The 12,088-nt window shown below is 32.9% G+C and overlaps 2 protein-coding genes across 5 annotated transcripts; one reads left to right on the top strand and one right to left on the bottom strand.

The window, feature by feature from the left end:
• The first annotated feature begins 130 nt into the window (after positions 1–130).
• On the top strand, positions 131–3,122 carry LOC110613552. Its single transcript, XM_021754745.2, has 3 exons — positions 131–2,355; positions 2,592–2,764; positions 2,906–3,122. Exons 1-3 carry the CDS (start codon positions 1,804–1,806, stop codon positions 3,045–3,047), a joined length of 867 nt encoding a protein of 288 aa, XP_021610437.1. The 5' UTR covers positions 131–1,803; the 3' UTR covers positions 3,048–3,122.
• Positions 3,123–4,318: 1,196 nt separating this feature from the next.
• Positions 4,319–7,931, bottom strand: LOC110613551 (G-type lectin S-receptor-like serine/threonine-protein kinase SD2-5). Of its 4 annotated transcripts, none has more exons than XM_021754744.2 (3): positions 7,476–7,931; positions 7,225–7,279; positions 4,319–6,945 (listed from the first exon to the last, which is right to left on the bottom strand). In XM_021754744.2, exons 1-3 carry the CDS (start codon positions 7,478–7,480, stop codon positions 4,582–4,584), a joined length of 2,424 nt encoding a protein of 807 aa, XP_021610436.1. In that variant the 5' UTR covers positions 7,481–7,931; the 3' UTR covers positions 4,319–4,581. The 4 variants fall into 4 exon arrangements, with proteins under 4 accessions (XP_021610436.1, XP_043811907.1, XP_021610434.1 ...); XM_043955972.1 differs by having other exon boundaries at positions 7,225–7,340; positions 7,476–7,927; XM_021754742.2 differs by having other exon boundaries at positions 4,319–7,340; positions 7,476–7,928.
• Between the last annotated feature and the right edge of the window lie 4,157 nt (positions 7,932–12,088).

Raw genomic sequence — 12,088 nt, 5'->3', positions numbered from 1 at the left:
TTTAAAGCGATCATCAATGAATTTTGAGGAATGTAATGTGATAACATGGGTGAAATTATTTTTTCATTGCAAATTACTTGAAATTTTAACCTACTTGACCATGATGTATTGGTTATTTGGGGTTTCACTGTTTTTCTATGAATGGGAACCATTGAGAATGTGTGTTGCTCCTCTTACATGGATATAGATTTTTTTCTTCAATGTTTTGCAGAGATAATAACATAGGAGTAGTCATACTGAAAGGCATCCTATTATTTCCGCATTTAGAGCTTTAGTTCTTGGTGTAGGTGGAATATTATTCTGGTCCCTATCATATAAATTTACACACACGTTCTATCTCCACTTCCCTGCCTCTTTTGTGATTTGAATTTGAAATTCTCAAGTTGGGGATTTAACCTTCCCATGATATCCTCAGGGAGAGGGACCTTATCAGTTTCGTAGGATCTCAAACTAAAACCAAACCCGATTGAAATTTGAAGCTACTGACATTGGAATTGATTCAAAATGGGTGGAAGTGGCAGTGTTTGAATTGGGATAACTGTCAGAATCTAATGAGGTTGAATATATGGATTACTGGCTTACAAATTGGGAATTCTTATCATGGGCTGTCAAACAAGGAATCAACCTTTTGCTTCTTGTAAGCTCAAGAAATTGTCCTGCACGTTGTCAGAATGCTTTTTTTTTTTTTTGGATTCCCACCTTCTTGTCCTTGTTTCAACTTCTAATAAAGGTCATGGTGACTGTAATTACCATAACCAGTTATGTAATTGCAGGTAAAGTATATTTCAATTAGAGGTTGCAGCAGCATGTATGAACAAGGGCATGTCATGTGAAAGCAGATTGCTTCATAACAGACTTGTGGGGATAGGGTTTGAAATATTTTTGCTTGATATTTTAGAGTTAAAGGCCTTGATATAGAAATGGGATATATGGAGATCGAGGGAGATGGATATTTGCAGATTGATTGATAATATCTTCCAGGATGAAGTTTAAGGCAATTGCTCCTTTATCCACTCTTCTAGCCTGATAGTAACAAGGTTCGGAGATTCTGTCACCTTCAATTCTATCATAAGTTTCCAATGCCTATCGGTTCTTCCTTTCTTTTTTATTGGTTACTTGACTTCATTTTTCCATCTCATGAAAATGATCGAGCTACTTCATGAATATCAGTATATTTTTATATTAAATTTAGAATTTTAAGTTAAAAAATCACTTAAATTAGACTCCTATCAACTTGATTACATCCCTAACCAGTAACCACGATAGGGCAATCTGCTAAAAAAAAAAATCTTATCCTAGCAGTAGCACAGTGACTTTCCATGACTGTCTCATCCAAGCCCACAAGCACAAAAATGAAAATTGACCATTTCTGTCAATTAGCTCCAACTCTTCTTCTTCATCACCATCATCAGTTACTTGATCCTTATCAGTCTCTGTTTTGACACTGGTACGTGTCTAAACTGGTTTGGCCTTGGTGGGAGCAAGCTAAGATCACAATGAGGCTGCTCCGTCCCCACCACAAAGAGCTTTTATGAGCCCGTCCCTCCAGAAAGTCACACACCCATACTCCATTGTCTATTTCTTTATTGTTCTTACTGTTATTATCATTCATTAGTGTAAAATTATTTTTGGGTGGTTCATTTTCGAGTTTCTTCAGTCTTCTATATAACACAGATGCCCCCAGCGTAGAGGCAGCCTTTCTTCTTGACTTGTCTGTTTCTAAATAAATCCTTCTGAAAAGCTTTTCTCTCTACTTTCAAAATCACTTCTTGCCATTCTAAAAGCATTACTTCGTCCATAAACATGCTCTTAAGGAGCTCTTCAACACCAATCTTAAACTCATGGCTTCACCATTTCAAATACTACTCCTCACCAGAAGGTGAGTTTCAGATCCTCCAAAGAACCAAATCAATCTCCTTTCACTCTAAACCTTCCATTGATGACCCAACAAAGAAAGTTTCAACCCATTCCCAATTCTTGCAACAAGAAGCCAATCTCCCAAAACCCAAGAAGGGATCACCTATAAGACATCCTCACAGCAGCAGAAAACAGTGTAAGAAAGAGAGTAATGAGGAAGAAAAAGAAGCAGAACCCAGTTCAAGAATCCAAACACTCTTTTCTAGTTCTGGGTTGGGAGAGAAAGTGGTGAATGCTAATGGTGATGATGGGTTGCAGACACTAGTAGTGGATGGTGGTGGTGGTAGCGGTGGGAGAACATCAGGTGGTGGAGATGGTAATGATGGTTCAGGGATGTATGGGAATGATGACAATACTGATGCTTATTATCAGAAGATGATTTCAGCTGATCCTGGAAATGCACTTTTACTTGTAAACTATGCTAAGTTCTTGAAAGAGGTCTGAGATCTTAAACTGATCATAAGCAGTTGATGAATTTTGAAATTCATAAGATCTGTGTAAATTCCTAGCAGACTTAGATTTGCATTTATCAGTAAACTTAGACTGATCAATAATTACGAAACTTGGTAAAAAATTATCAACTAAACCAAAATCAACCCTCTTTCCTTCTCTTTTCAATCTCTTGATTGGCATACTCTTATTTATATAATATTTTGGTTTGATTATGCTTGCAGGTTCGAAGAGATATGGATAGAGCAGAGGAGTTGTGTGGGAGAGCAATATTGGCAAATCCAAATGATGGAAATGTATTGTCAATGTATGGTGATCTAGTATGGCAAAAAGAGAGAGATGCTCAGAGAGCTGAGAGTTACTATGATCAAGCTGTTAAAACTTCTCCAGAGAACTGGTAAAGCAGATCCAAATTTGACATGGCGTTTGAAAACGTTAGCTGAATTAATATCCATGATGTTCCCTAATTAAAGATTCAAGCTTCCAGTAGTAATTACTCCTGACTGAAATTTTTGTCCAAAAATCCCAATTCTTGCAGCTACATCTTAGCTTCATATGCTAGATTTCTTTGGGATGCTGAAGAAGATGATGAAGATGAAGATGGGCAACAAGAAACTAGATCTTCACACGGTTGCTTTGATGACTCTGCCCACCATCCCCCATTGGCTGCAGCTTCCTAATCTCTTCTCTATATGGAGATTTCTAAGATATAACCTTTTTTCTTTTTCCTGAATAAGATAAGTTAACATTAAATATAAGGAATGTAAACAGTGCAAAGATAGTGGGAGGGTGGCATGTATAGTTGCAGAAAAGTAAGGAATGGTTGTAAATTTAATGTTTTACTTTTGTAAAAAATAATTTGTATTTAAAAAAATAAATTATTTAATAGCTGCAATTATTATTTAAAAAAATATTTAAAATTGTATATTAAAATATAATAATAAATGCACTTATTAATAAAGCAAACAGTCAAAAGCTTTTGGTATCATGGCCTGTAGTCTACGTGGGATACAGGAGGGAGCATCGTTAATAGCTTACCAAAAATTATTAGAATACAACCAATAATGGCTTGACACGTTGCAAATGTGGAGAGAGATAGAGAGAGAAAATTTGAACTCGTAGTTTCTTTGTGGAATGAAGGTTTTTTGTATGCATGTACATGAGCATGGGGATGGGTCTCCATTATACTTCATTTTCTTTCAAACCATCACTCACTATCAGTGATAAGGTGTTATTAACATTCTTCCCATACTTCTGTATTCATTTCTTCTCAATTGTCTGCAGTTAATATCATGCATGCAAGCTAAAATTTGCAAAACCAAAACAAGTTTCTATGTTTTGCCTTGTGTTTTACAGCTAGTGAAAGCAACAGCATGCTTATCATCTCTGGAGATTAATTGGATTAATCATCATAAGACTGGACTGCTATTAAAATCAAGACAATTTTAACAAAATTCTCAATCCTATATAAGTTCTATATAAAAATCCATATACTAAGACTTCGTGGAAAACAAAATACATCTCATTTGATGTGAAACTAAAATTCAAATTCTAATTTTAAAAAAAATTAAAGATTTCATATGTAAAAGCCCATAATGCAGTCACCAAGTGCATATCCTATAATGTGATGAGCATAGAAACTGCCATGTACACCCAGTTCTCTTCCATTTTCTTCTAAGTTCTAACCATTTATCCCAGCCCAGTAGTTTGAAAGAAACCTCAAGAACATATTATTATTGCAATACACTTTGCTCCACAAGCAATTCTTGTCTAGACTCAGTTCATGGTGAACCCAAAACATAAACAAGTGGGTCTCATTCGATTTTCATGCGGATTTCATCACTTGTTTATGTCTTTGATACACCATGAACTGGATCTAGATAAATCTTTCCAATCTAATGATGATCAATGCTCAAAACACACAAGAACACCAAGCAGAAACTAACATGAATTAATCAGAAAAATAGTATTCTATATCAGCATAATATTCTCATCAACATTCTTCTGCTGAAAATACAAGAGGATTGCAGAATTTGATCTGCAATCTAACCAAAAGGTTTGTGACTCAGGAAGTTGAGTTTCAATATGCAGGTTAAATCAGAAAAAGAAAAAAAAAATGGAGAGATAAATACAAATAAGGAAAAGCATCAGACCACATGAATTTTGAGAAAACTCATCTTTCAAAGCTTGCTTCTAACAATTGCTTCTGTTATGTTATCTAGGGCCTGAGAGTCGAACATCTGACAAAAAAGCATCACTTGTGTCATCAACAGGGCCTGAAGAGGAACATTCTTTGCTGTTCCATTTAATGAAAGTTGACATGGAGCGAGAAGCTGATTGAGAAGAAATTGGAGGATCAGGCACATCACAAAGACCTTCAAGCATTTGGACAACTTTAGTCATAGGTGGTCTCAATTGCATCTCTTCTTGTATGCACCATAATGCAACTTTGATTGCAGTGACAACCCTCACGTCATTTGCATTGATGTCCAGCTTTGGATCAATGATTTCTCTCAATCTTCCTTCTTCCAGCATCTTGAAGGAATAAGAAGGAAAATGGGATTTCTCCGAAATTTCTGTTGAATCATAGTTCTTCCTTCCTCCGATGATCTCCAGCAATACTACACCATAGCTATACACATCACTCTTCTCTGATATAGGATTGTTGGTGATCCATTCTGGTGCAAGATACCCCCTAGTACCCCTCACTGTAGTATAAACAAGGCTGTCTTCGTGATTCATTAGCTTTGCCAAACCGAAATCTGAAACTTTGGCAGTGAAATTATCATCAAGAAGCACATTCTGAGGTTTTATGTCACAGTGTACTATTTTTACCTCACACTCCTCGTGGAGATAAGCCAGACCTTTTGCCATACCGACTGCAATGTTGTATCTTGCATTCCACTCTAAAAAGGAACTTTGTTCAGCATTCTTGAAGATCCATTTATCAAGAGATCCTTTCTCCATGAACTCATAAACAAGAAGCCGGTGAGCCCCTTCAGCACAGAAGCCTTTAAGCTTGACCAGATGGACATGATGGACACTCCCAATTATACTCACTTCAGCTCTGAACTCTTTCTTTCCCTGTCCAATGCCTTCTAATTTTTTGACAGCCAACTGGGTACCATCTGGTAGCGCACCTAGGTAGACTGAGCCAAACCCTCCTTGGCCAACCTTCACGGAGAAGTTTTTAGTTGCTTTATAAAGATCACTAAAGCTGTAACGAGCAGGCATCCCAGGAATACTGTCCCAGAAATCATCTTCTTCCGGATTTTGCTGTTGAAATACCAAGTATTTCTCCCCTCTGCGGCGATACCAGATTCCCACATAAATTAAACCTACAATTGCCACTATTGTTGCAATAACAATTATTGCAATTAATAAGGCCTCCTTCCCTACATTCCTGCCACTGGCTGAATTTTGCTCCCCCATTGAAACCTTCATATATAAAATATAACCTGAAGAACCCTCCTGACTGCGAGTCAAACTCCCTAACTGATCAAATAGAAAGCAGCTTCCGGTACTATTTTCGAAGAACAACACAATGCAAGAACAGTTGCCAAGACAAGCTTCTTTGCAAGCATTTAAATTGGATTTGAAGAAGGGTGTCACAAACGCAAGTGCAAAATAATCCAGCTTCTCACCAACATAAAAAAGCTCAGCTGAAATTTTGGAGCCATTACAGGATGAAGCCACTGGAGGTTTGCAACCAAACTGAGTGTTCAGTTGATTTGGGCATTGACACCAATTGTCAAAATAGCATACATAGTATCTGCCACACGGCTCCGGAATGCTGCATGAATCTTGTGGTATCTTAGTTGCCTCAAGGGCAACCGATCTACCTTTTTCAAGATTATAGAACGCTATTGCCCCATCAGCACCTAATTTCAAAGCCCACATCACATATGGGTCAGAATTATCAGAGAATATGAACTGCCAAAGCAAGACTCTGTTTTGATCATAGAAATTCCATGAATTGGACAAAAGAGATGCATAGTGCACTTTGCCTTTGACACTGCTATTGGTTTTCCGGCTTTCATTTGCCAGGGACCAGTATATTTGTGGAGTTATATATCCTGCATACAAGACCAAATCACCAGACTTAATTTCAAGATAATTAGTCAAGGTGTTTTTGTTTGGGAAACTTTTAAGTCTCATTCCTTCTACAAACTCCTGGCCGGGTAAAAGCGTATCCGTGGGATAGCTAAAACTCTGCCAAAGAATTCTTCCACTGTCCCCATGCAACACCATGTTGCCTGAGTCCATCAGTTCCATAGAAGTAACTCTTTGCCCTTTAGTACCTGCGGACCAAGCTACGCCATCTCCACGTTGCAAATAAACATCTCCATTTTTTTCAAACAAAAACTTATCAGAATCACTGATCAACAAACCTCTATTAGCAGTCCAAACAACTTTGGCACTTTTCAAGTGGATGATAACTAGTAAATAAGATTGAGCATCAAGGGCAGTGTAGAAGCCAAAACCAAAAGTTGAGTTCTTTGATCGCAAGAATAGCCCCCCATTCTCCATCCAATCCATATGAGATGCTTGGAAACCAGGATATATCTGACCTATATACTGAGAACCAGCAATACTGGTTTTGAACACAAGGAAAAGATACAAACACAATAATCTAAATTGGAACAAACCCATACTTTTAAAAACTGTACTGAATTAATGGGTTTCACTATATAAACCCACAAATCTGAAAAAAGACTGATTGCTAGCAACAAAAATTCAAGGAATTTGAGCGGGTAAGCACTGGAATAGAAAAGTTCCAAAAAAGAAAAAACAATCTGGGTTTGCCTCTATTTCTTTTACTGTAATAGAAGAATTTGATACACAGCTGAAACTTACAAATGGGAGAAGAGAATACCCAGTGAGCCCACCAACAAAATCTTCAAGTAGTGAACTTGCAGCAAATAAGAAAGCAGAATTACATAAAGCAATGATGATACCGAGTATCGGAGAGCCTAGTAATGAAACATAGCATGCGAAAGAGTCTCAAAAGCTTAATAAATACAGAAGAAAGTGTCTGAAAAATCAGCAAGCAGAGAAGAAAGAAGATGCGAACCCAGCAGAAGAGTCAAGAGAAATATAATGCTAACCTCATTTTCTTGATTTCAGTTACAGAAACTAGCAGGTTTGTATAAATGGGTTCTTGGCCTTTTCTCTACAAAAAGACACAACAGAACAGAGTTGAGTAAAGAAGATGAATCTGTCTCTGTTGCTTTTCTTTAGCTATCTCTTTCTCTCTCTCTCTCTCCATAGACTAGAGCCTAGTGCAGGAACGGTGCGGCTGATAGGCCCCAAGCCTTTTTTTTAAATATAAATTTGAACTCTAATTTTCATGTCATCATGTTCTCAGCTTTTTTTTTTTTATTTGCTGTCAGACAACTGAAGAAAATTCTATTTTTATATTTATTTTTAGACAAATTAATTAACATCACCAAGCATAAGAACCCTGTTCCTAGGTTCAAGCGTTTGTTTCTTGGAAGGTATCTAAGGGACACTAACGAAGCCTGTGATGTTTTCCGGTTCTTTGAAGCTATAGGTGATTGAGAGGCTTCGGAGTCCTACCTCCCCTCCTTGGTTTTCTCGGCTCAACATGCTTCTTTTTATAAGGTTCATTTCTTCAAACTTTTGGAGTTCAGTTTTATTGAAGATGTTTTTTGTATGGTGGTTTTTCCTCTTTTTAGCTTGCTCCCTGTGCTTCATCGTCTAACTTGAGGAGGAACGGCGCCGTTGCATAAGATTTGTTGGATCCAAATGGTTTCGGGTTTACTGACCCAGCTTGTTGTTAGCCCTAAGAAAATGAGAATGTCTATCTTAATATAATTAGGACTTAATTTAATTAAAATTCAAGAGTTTTTTTAATAAGGAAATAAAAAATTAGATATTGAACTTAAACTCTCCCAATATTTAACTAACTACCCTTATCAATGAAAATTAAAATACTACCGAACAAATTAAACCTTTTTTTTTATTACAGGAAGTAGAGAGAGCTAAGCTACCAATAATTTATTCTAAAGGAAGTGAGTCTTCTAGAAGCAAGTTAAGTTGATCGTATACGTGAAGAATGAGCTAGGCAGTTATGCAGTTAGTTACTCTTCCCGCCATTGTACATCCTGTATATAAACAAGTATCGTCAATTAAAAAAAAAATTTGTTAAAAAAAATAATAGCTAAAAATATTCAAAATTAATTTAAAATTATTTTTAACATTATTTAAATATAAATTACTAAAATAACAAAAGAAACTACTTTTAACCACTTAATTCTAATATCAAATAAATCTCTTATACTAAAATTTATGGATAAATCTGTCTTAAAACAAACACGATATTCTTAATTTAAGAAAAATACAATAATATAATTTTATCATGAATTATACTTTCTCTATCGCAGTTAATAGGTTAAAGTATTATTTAAAAGATTTTAAAGATATATTTTAAAAAAATATATCTTTCACATTTTTTTTCTAGAGCAAGAAATTTATAATTTTAAGAAATATAAATTTCTAATTACTTCTTTTCCCATTATGTTTATTGCAAATTCTAATTTGAGTATAAAACTCCCTTTATTCCTCTACTTATACATTATATATTCACATATAGAGTAAATAAAATGTGTTTATGTACAATTATCTAAAAAGATATTTTAATATAATATAAAAAATTATATTAATTGAGACTTTAAGTGGTAGAAATGATTAGACAATACTGTTCGTGATTTCAATTTAGAGTATGTTTGTATCTTAATTCAATTAAAAGTTTTATGAGATGAGTTTGAGAATTTCACATTTATTTTTTAATATATTCATGAAACTTTTATAATTAATAACATTTATACGAAAAATGACCATCTTTATTAGATTTTTGAAAGATTATTTTCTCAGAAAATAAAAGAGGTTCTATTAAAGGGTCAAAGGATTACAAAGGAGGTCCAAATCCCAACAACCATATCATTACAGGAACTTAGAGTTTTAAGGCTCAATAGAGTAAAAATCCAATAAGCATCATACTCCTAAAAATTTAATCTAAAAAGATTCAAATTCCTAACACAAAAGATAAAAAGATAAGAATGTCATTATACTTCTTTGTGTAGTTAGTGATAAAGTCGGTGAAGCTAAACTTTCACTATGGCCAAAAGCCATTAACAAACTATTGAATACTAAAGAGAAGCCACACTAGTAGAAAATGATGAACCTTTTGCAGTCGAGGGAATCGACGATTAAGACGACAAAGGTATATACAAACGAATCAGGTAGAGATAATAGTACTAGACGCCTTAGAAAGAGAAGCCAAACTTTTTCTATCGTGTTAAGTGACCACCCTTTAGCCAATAAGGAAATTCTAAAAGACGAAACCAACAAGCAAAGGGGAGAAGACAATTTGAGAGAAACTCTATCGATTTCATCGCCTCCCTCTGCATACAAACTCCTTAAACACCGATATGAGAGCCTAAAAACCTAATACATAAAAGGAATAAAAGAACACAGACAATAGAATGGCGGACCAAAGAAACATTTGACTCAAAAGGTATCGCCACTAGAAATAAAAACGAAACAAAAAAAATTTATACAACCCTCATCCAAAAAAGGGAGGGAGATAAACTCATATCCGGACAAGAGTAGAGAAGGAGCTATAACTACCCGAAAATGGAATAGCGGTTGTACTAAATTAACATTATTGATATATGTTCTTTTAGGAAAGATGAAAGGTTTAAACGAAAGAAAACTCTCTGTATATACCAATAAAGAGATGGTTTGGATGAATAAGTATAGAAATAGTTTGAATGGATATTTTAAAAAACGAAAAGTTCAAACAAGAGAAAACTCTCTCTATATATACTATACCGATAAAGAGAGATGAATAAGAATAGAAATAGTTTAAATGGATATTTAAGCATTAGTAAGTCTTAAAAAAAATAAAGATATTGATCTAAGCTACTAATAATTCATTTTTACTTTTGCTCTAAATCAATATATATATATATATATATATATATAATCGAAATCATTTAACCATTTATATTTTTTCCCTAGAGAAAGAAAAAAGGGGGTATTGAGTGTCCATTTCATTTGGGTTTAGTGGGCACATGTGGTGGTTGAGGAGATTAATCATTCTTGGCAACTTGCAGACCACTGTGGTCAAGGTTAAGTAAGTCTCGCAGCCAATTATCGAACATCATTGTGAAATATTGTCCATTATTTTAACTTCCCAAATAGCCCTTTATTTGTACTATAATGATACCTTTAATTATATAATTTAACATAAATATTATATTAATCTATTTAAAATTATAAAATTGAATTAATTCTTTCATTTTAAATAAAAAATAAAGTTCTTTTAAATTTATTTAGAGAAATATATGAAAAAAATAAATTAAAATGAGCATGATTAATATATTTACAAATAATGACAAAAATAATGAAGTGAATTTGGAAATTATTTTAAAAATACTAACAGACAAATGAATTACTGGAAAAGATAAGCATTGAATATTCAGTAATTAGGATTTGGCCAATACCCATCAAAATAAGTTAAACTTTTTGGAAAAATGTATATAATTATTGTTTGAATGTTGAAAAATTTAACCTAATTTAATTGACTTTGAAATGAAATGGAATTTTAGAACAAGGTTAGGCTAACTAATATTTTGTCTTATAAGTCACAAATGAAGACAATAGGCAGTAGTTGTTGTTAAACCACATGCTAACCAAATTTCATCTTAGTTTTCTTCTACTAGCTATGTCTCTCTTAATATAAGAGAGATTTATTGTTTTATTTTTAAGTATTGTTATTATTAATAAATTAAATTTTATATTTTAAAAAATTTATTAAAATTAATAGTTTTTATAAATTAAATTCGTTAATAATTACGTTTTTTTTTATCAATTTAATAATTCAATTAATAGTAGAAAAACTGAGAATTATAGTCATAAACTATACTAGAAAAAGCTATCTTTTCATTATTCACTATTATGGTAATCTCTTGTATCTAATTTCTTATAATTAAAAAAGGTATGATATTAGTTAACATTGAGAAAAATAAGTCATAGTTATAAATTATATAAATCTAACATCACACATCAAAAATCAAATTGGTTATTAGAATATACAATATTTAACCAAATTTTTTATCAAATTTAGTAAATTACTTGGAGCAACTGACTCTGAATTTTACAGTAGATTTAAATTGAGTTTAAACTTTACTATTGATATTCAATAAAGACCTACGATAGTTTTTCGAAAAGAAAATTTTGAGACGCATGACTTTTAAAAGTTTGATATGAAAATTTATGAGTCAATTTTATAATTTAATTATTTTTTTAATATTTTAAATATTTTCATAATTTTACATATTAAAATTTTATTTCTATTATAAATAACTTCCCTTAACTAATAAAAACTTACTTTTTAATTTTTGAGAAATTTCAATAAAAATTTTTACCTTTTATTTTTTTTTTCTCTTATTTTATATTAGCTAAATGATATTAATTAAAATTTTTGACGGAATCTAAATAGTAAATAGTCTTTTATCAGTAGATGATATTTTAGTAATTAATAATAATTTATATAAATATCATTAAAAAAATTACTATTTTATCCCTATAGTATAAAAGAATTCATTAATTAATTTCAGTTTAAAAAATATATTAAAATAATTTTAAAATTTTAAGAATTTAATAATTAGTATCTTTATTTACTTTTAACTAT

The sequence above is a fragment of the Manihot esculenta genome, chromosome 4, assembly GCF_001659605.2.
Source record: "Manihot esculenta cultivar AM560-2 chromosome 4, M.esculenta_v8, whole genome shotgun sequence".
NCBI classification, from domain to species: domain Eukaryota; kingdom Viridiplantae; phylum Streptophyta; class Magnoliopsida; order Malpighiales; family Euphorbiaceae; genus Manihot; species Manihot esculenta.
The sequence above is the reverse complement of the archived record's forward strand: the minus strand, read 5'-3'. Positions and strand labels throughout refer to the sequence as shown.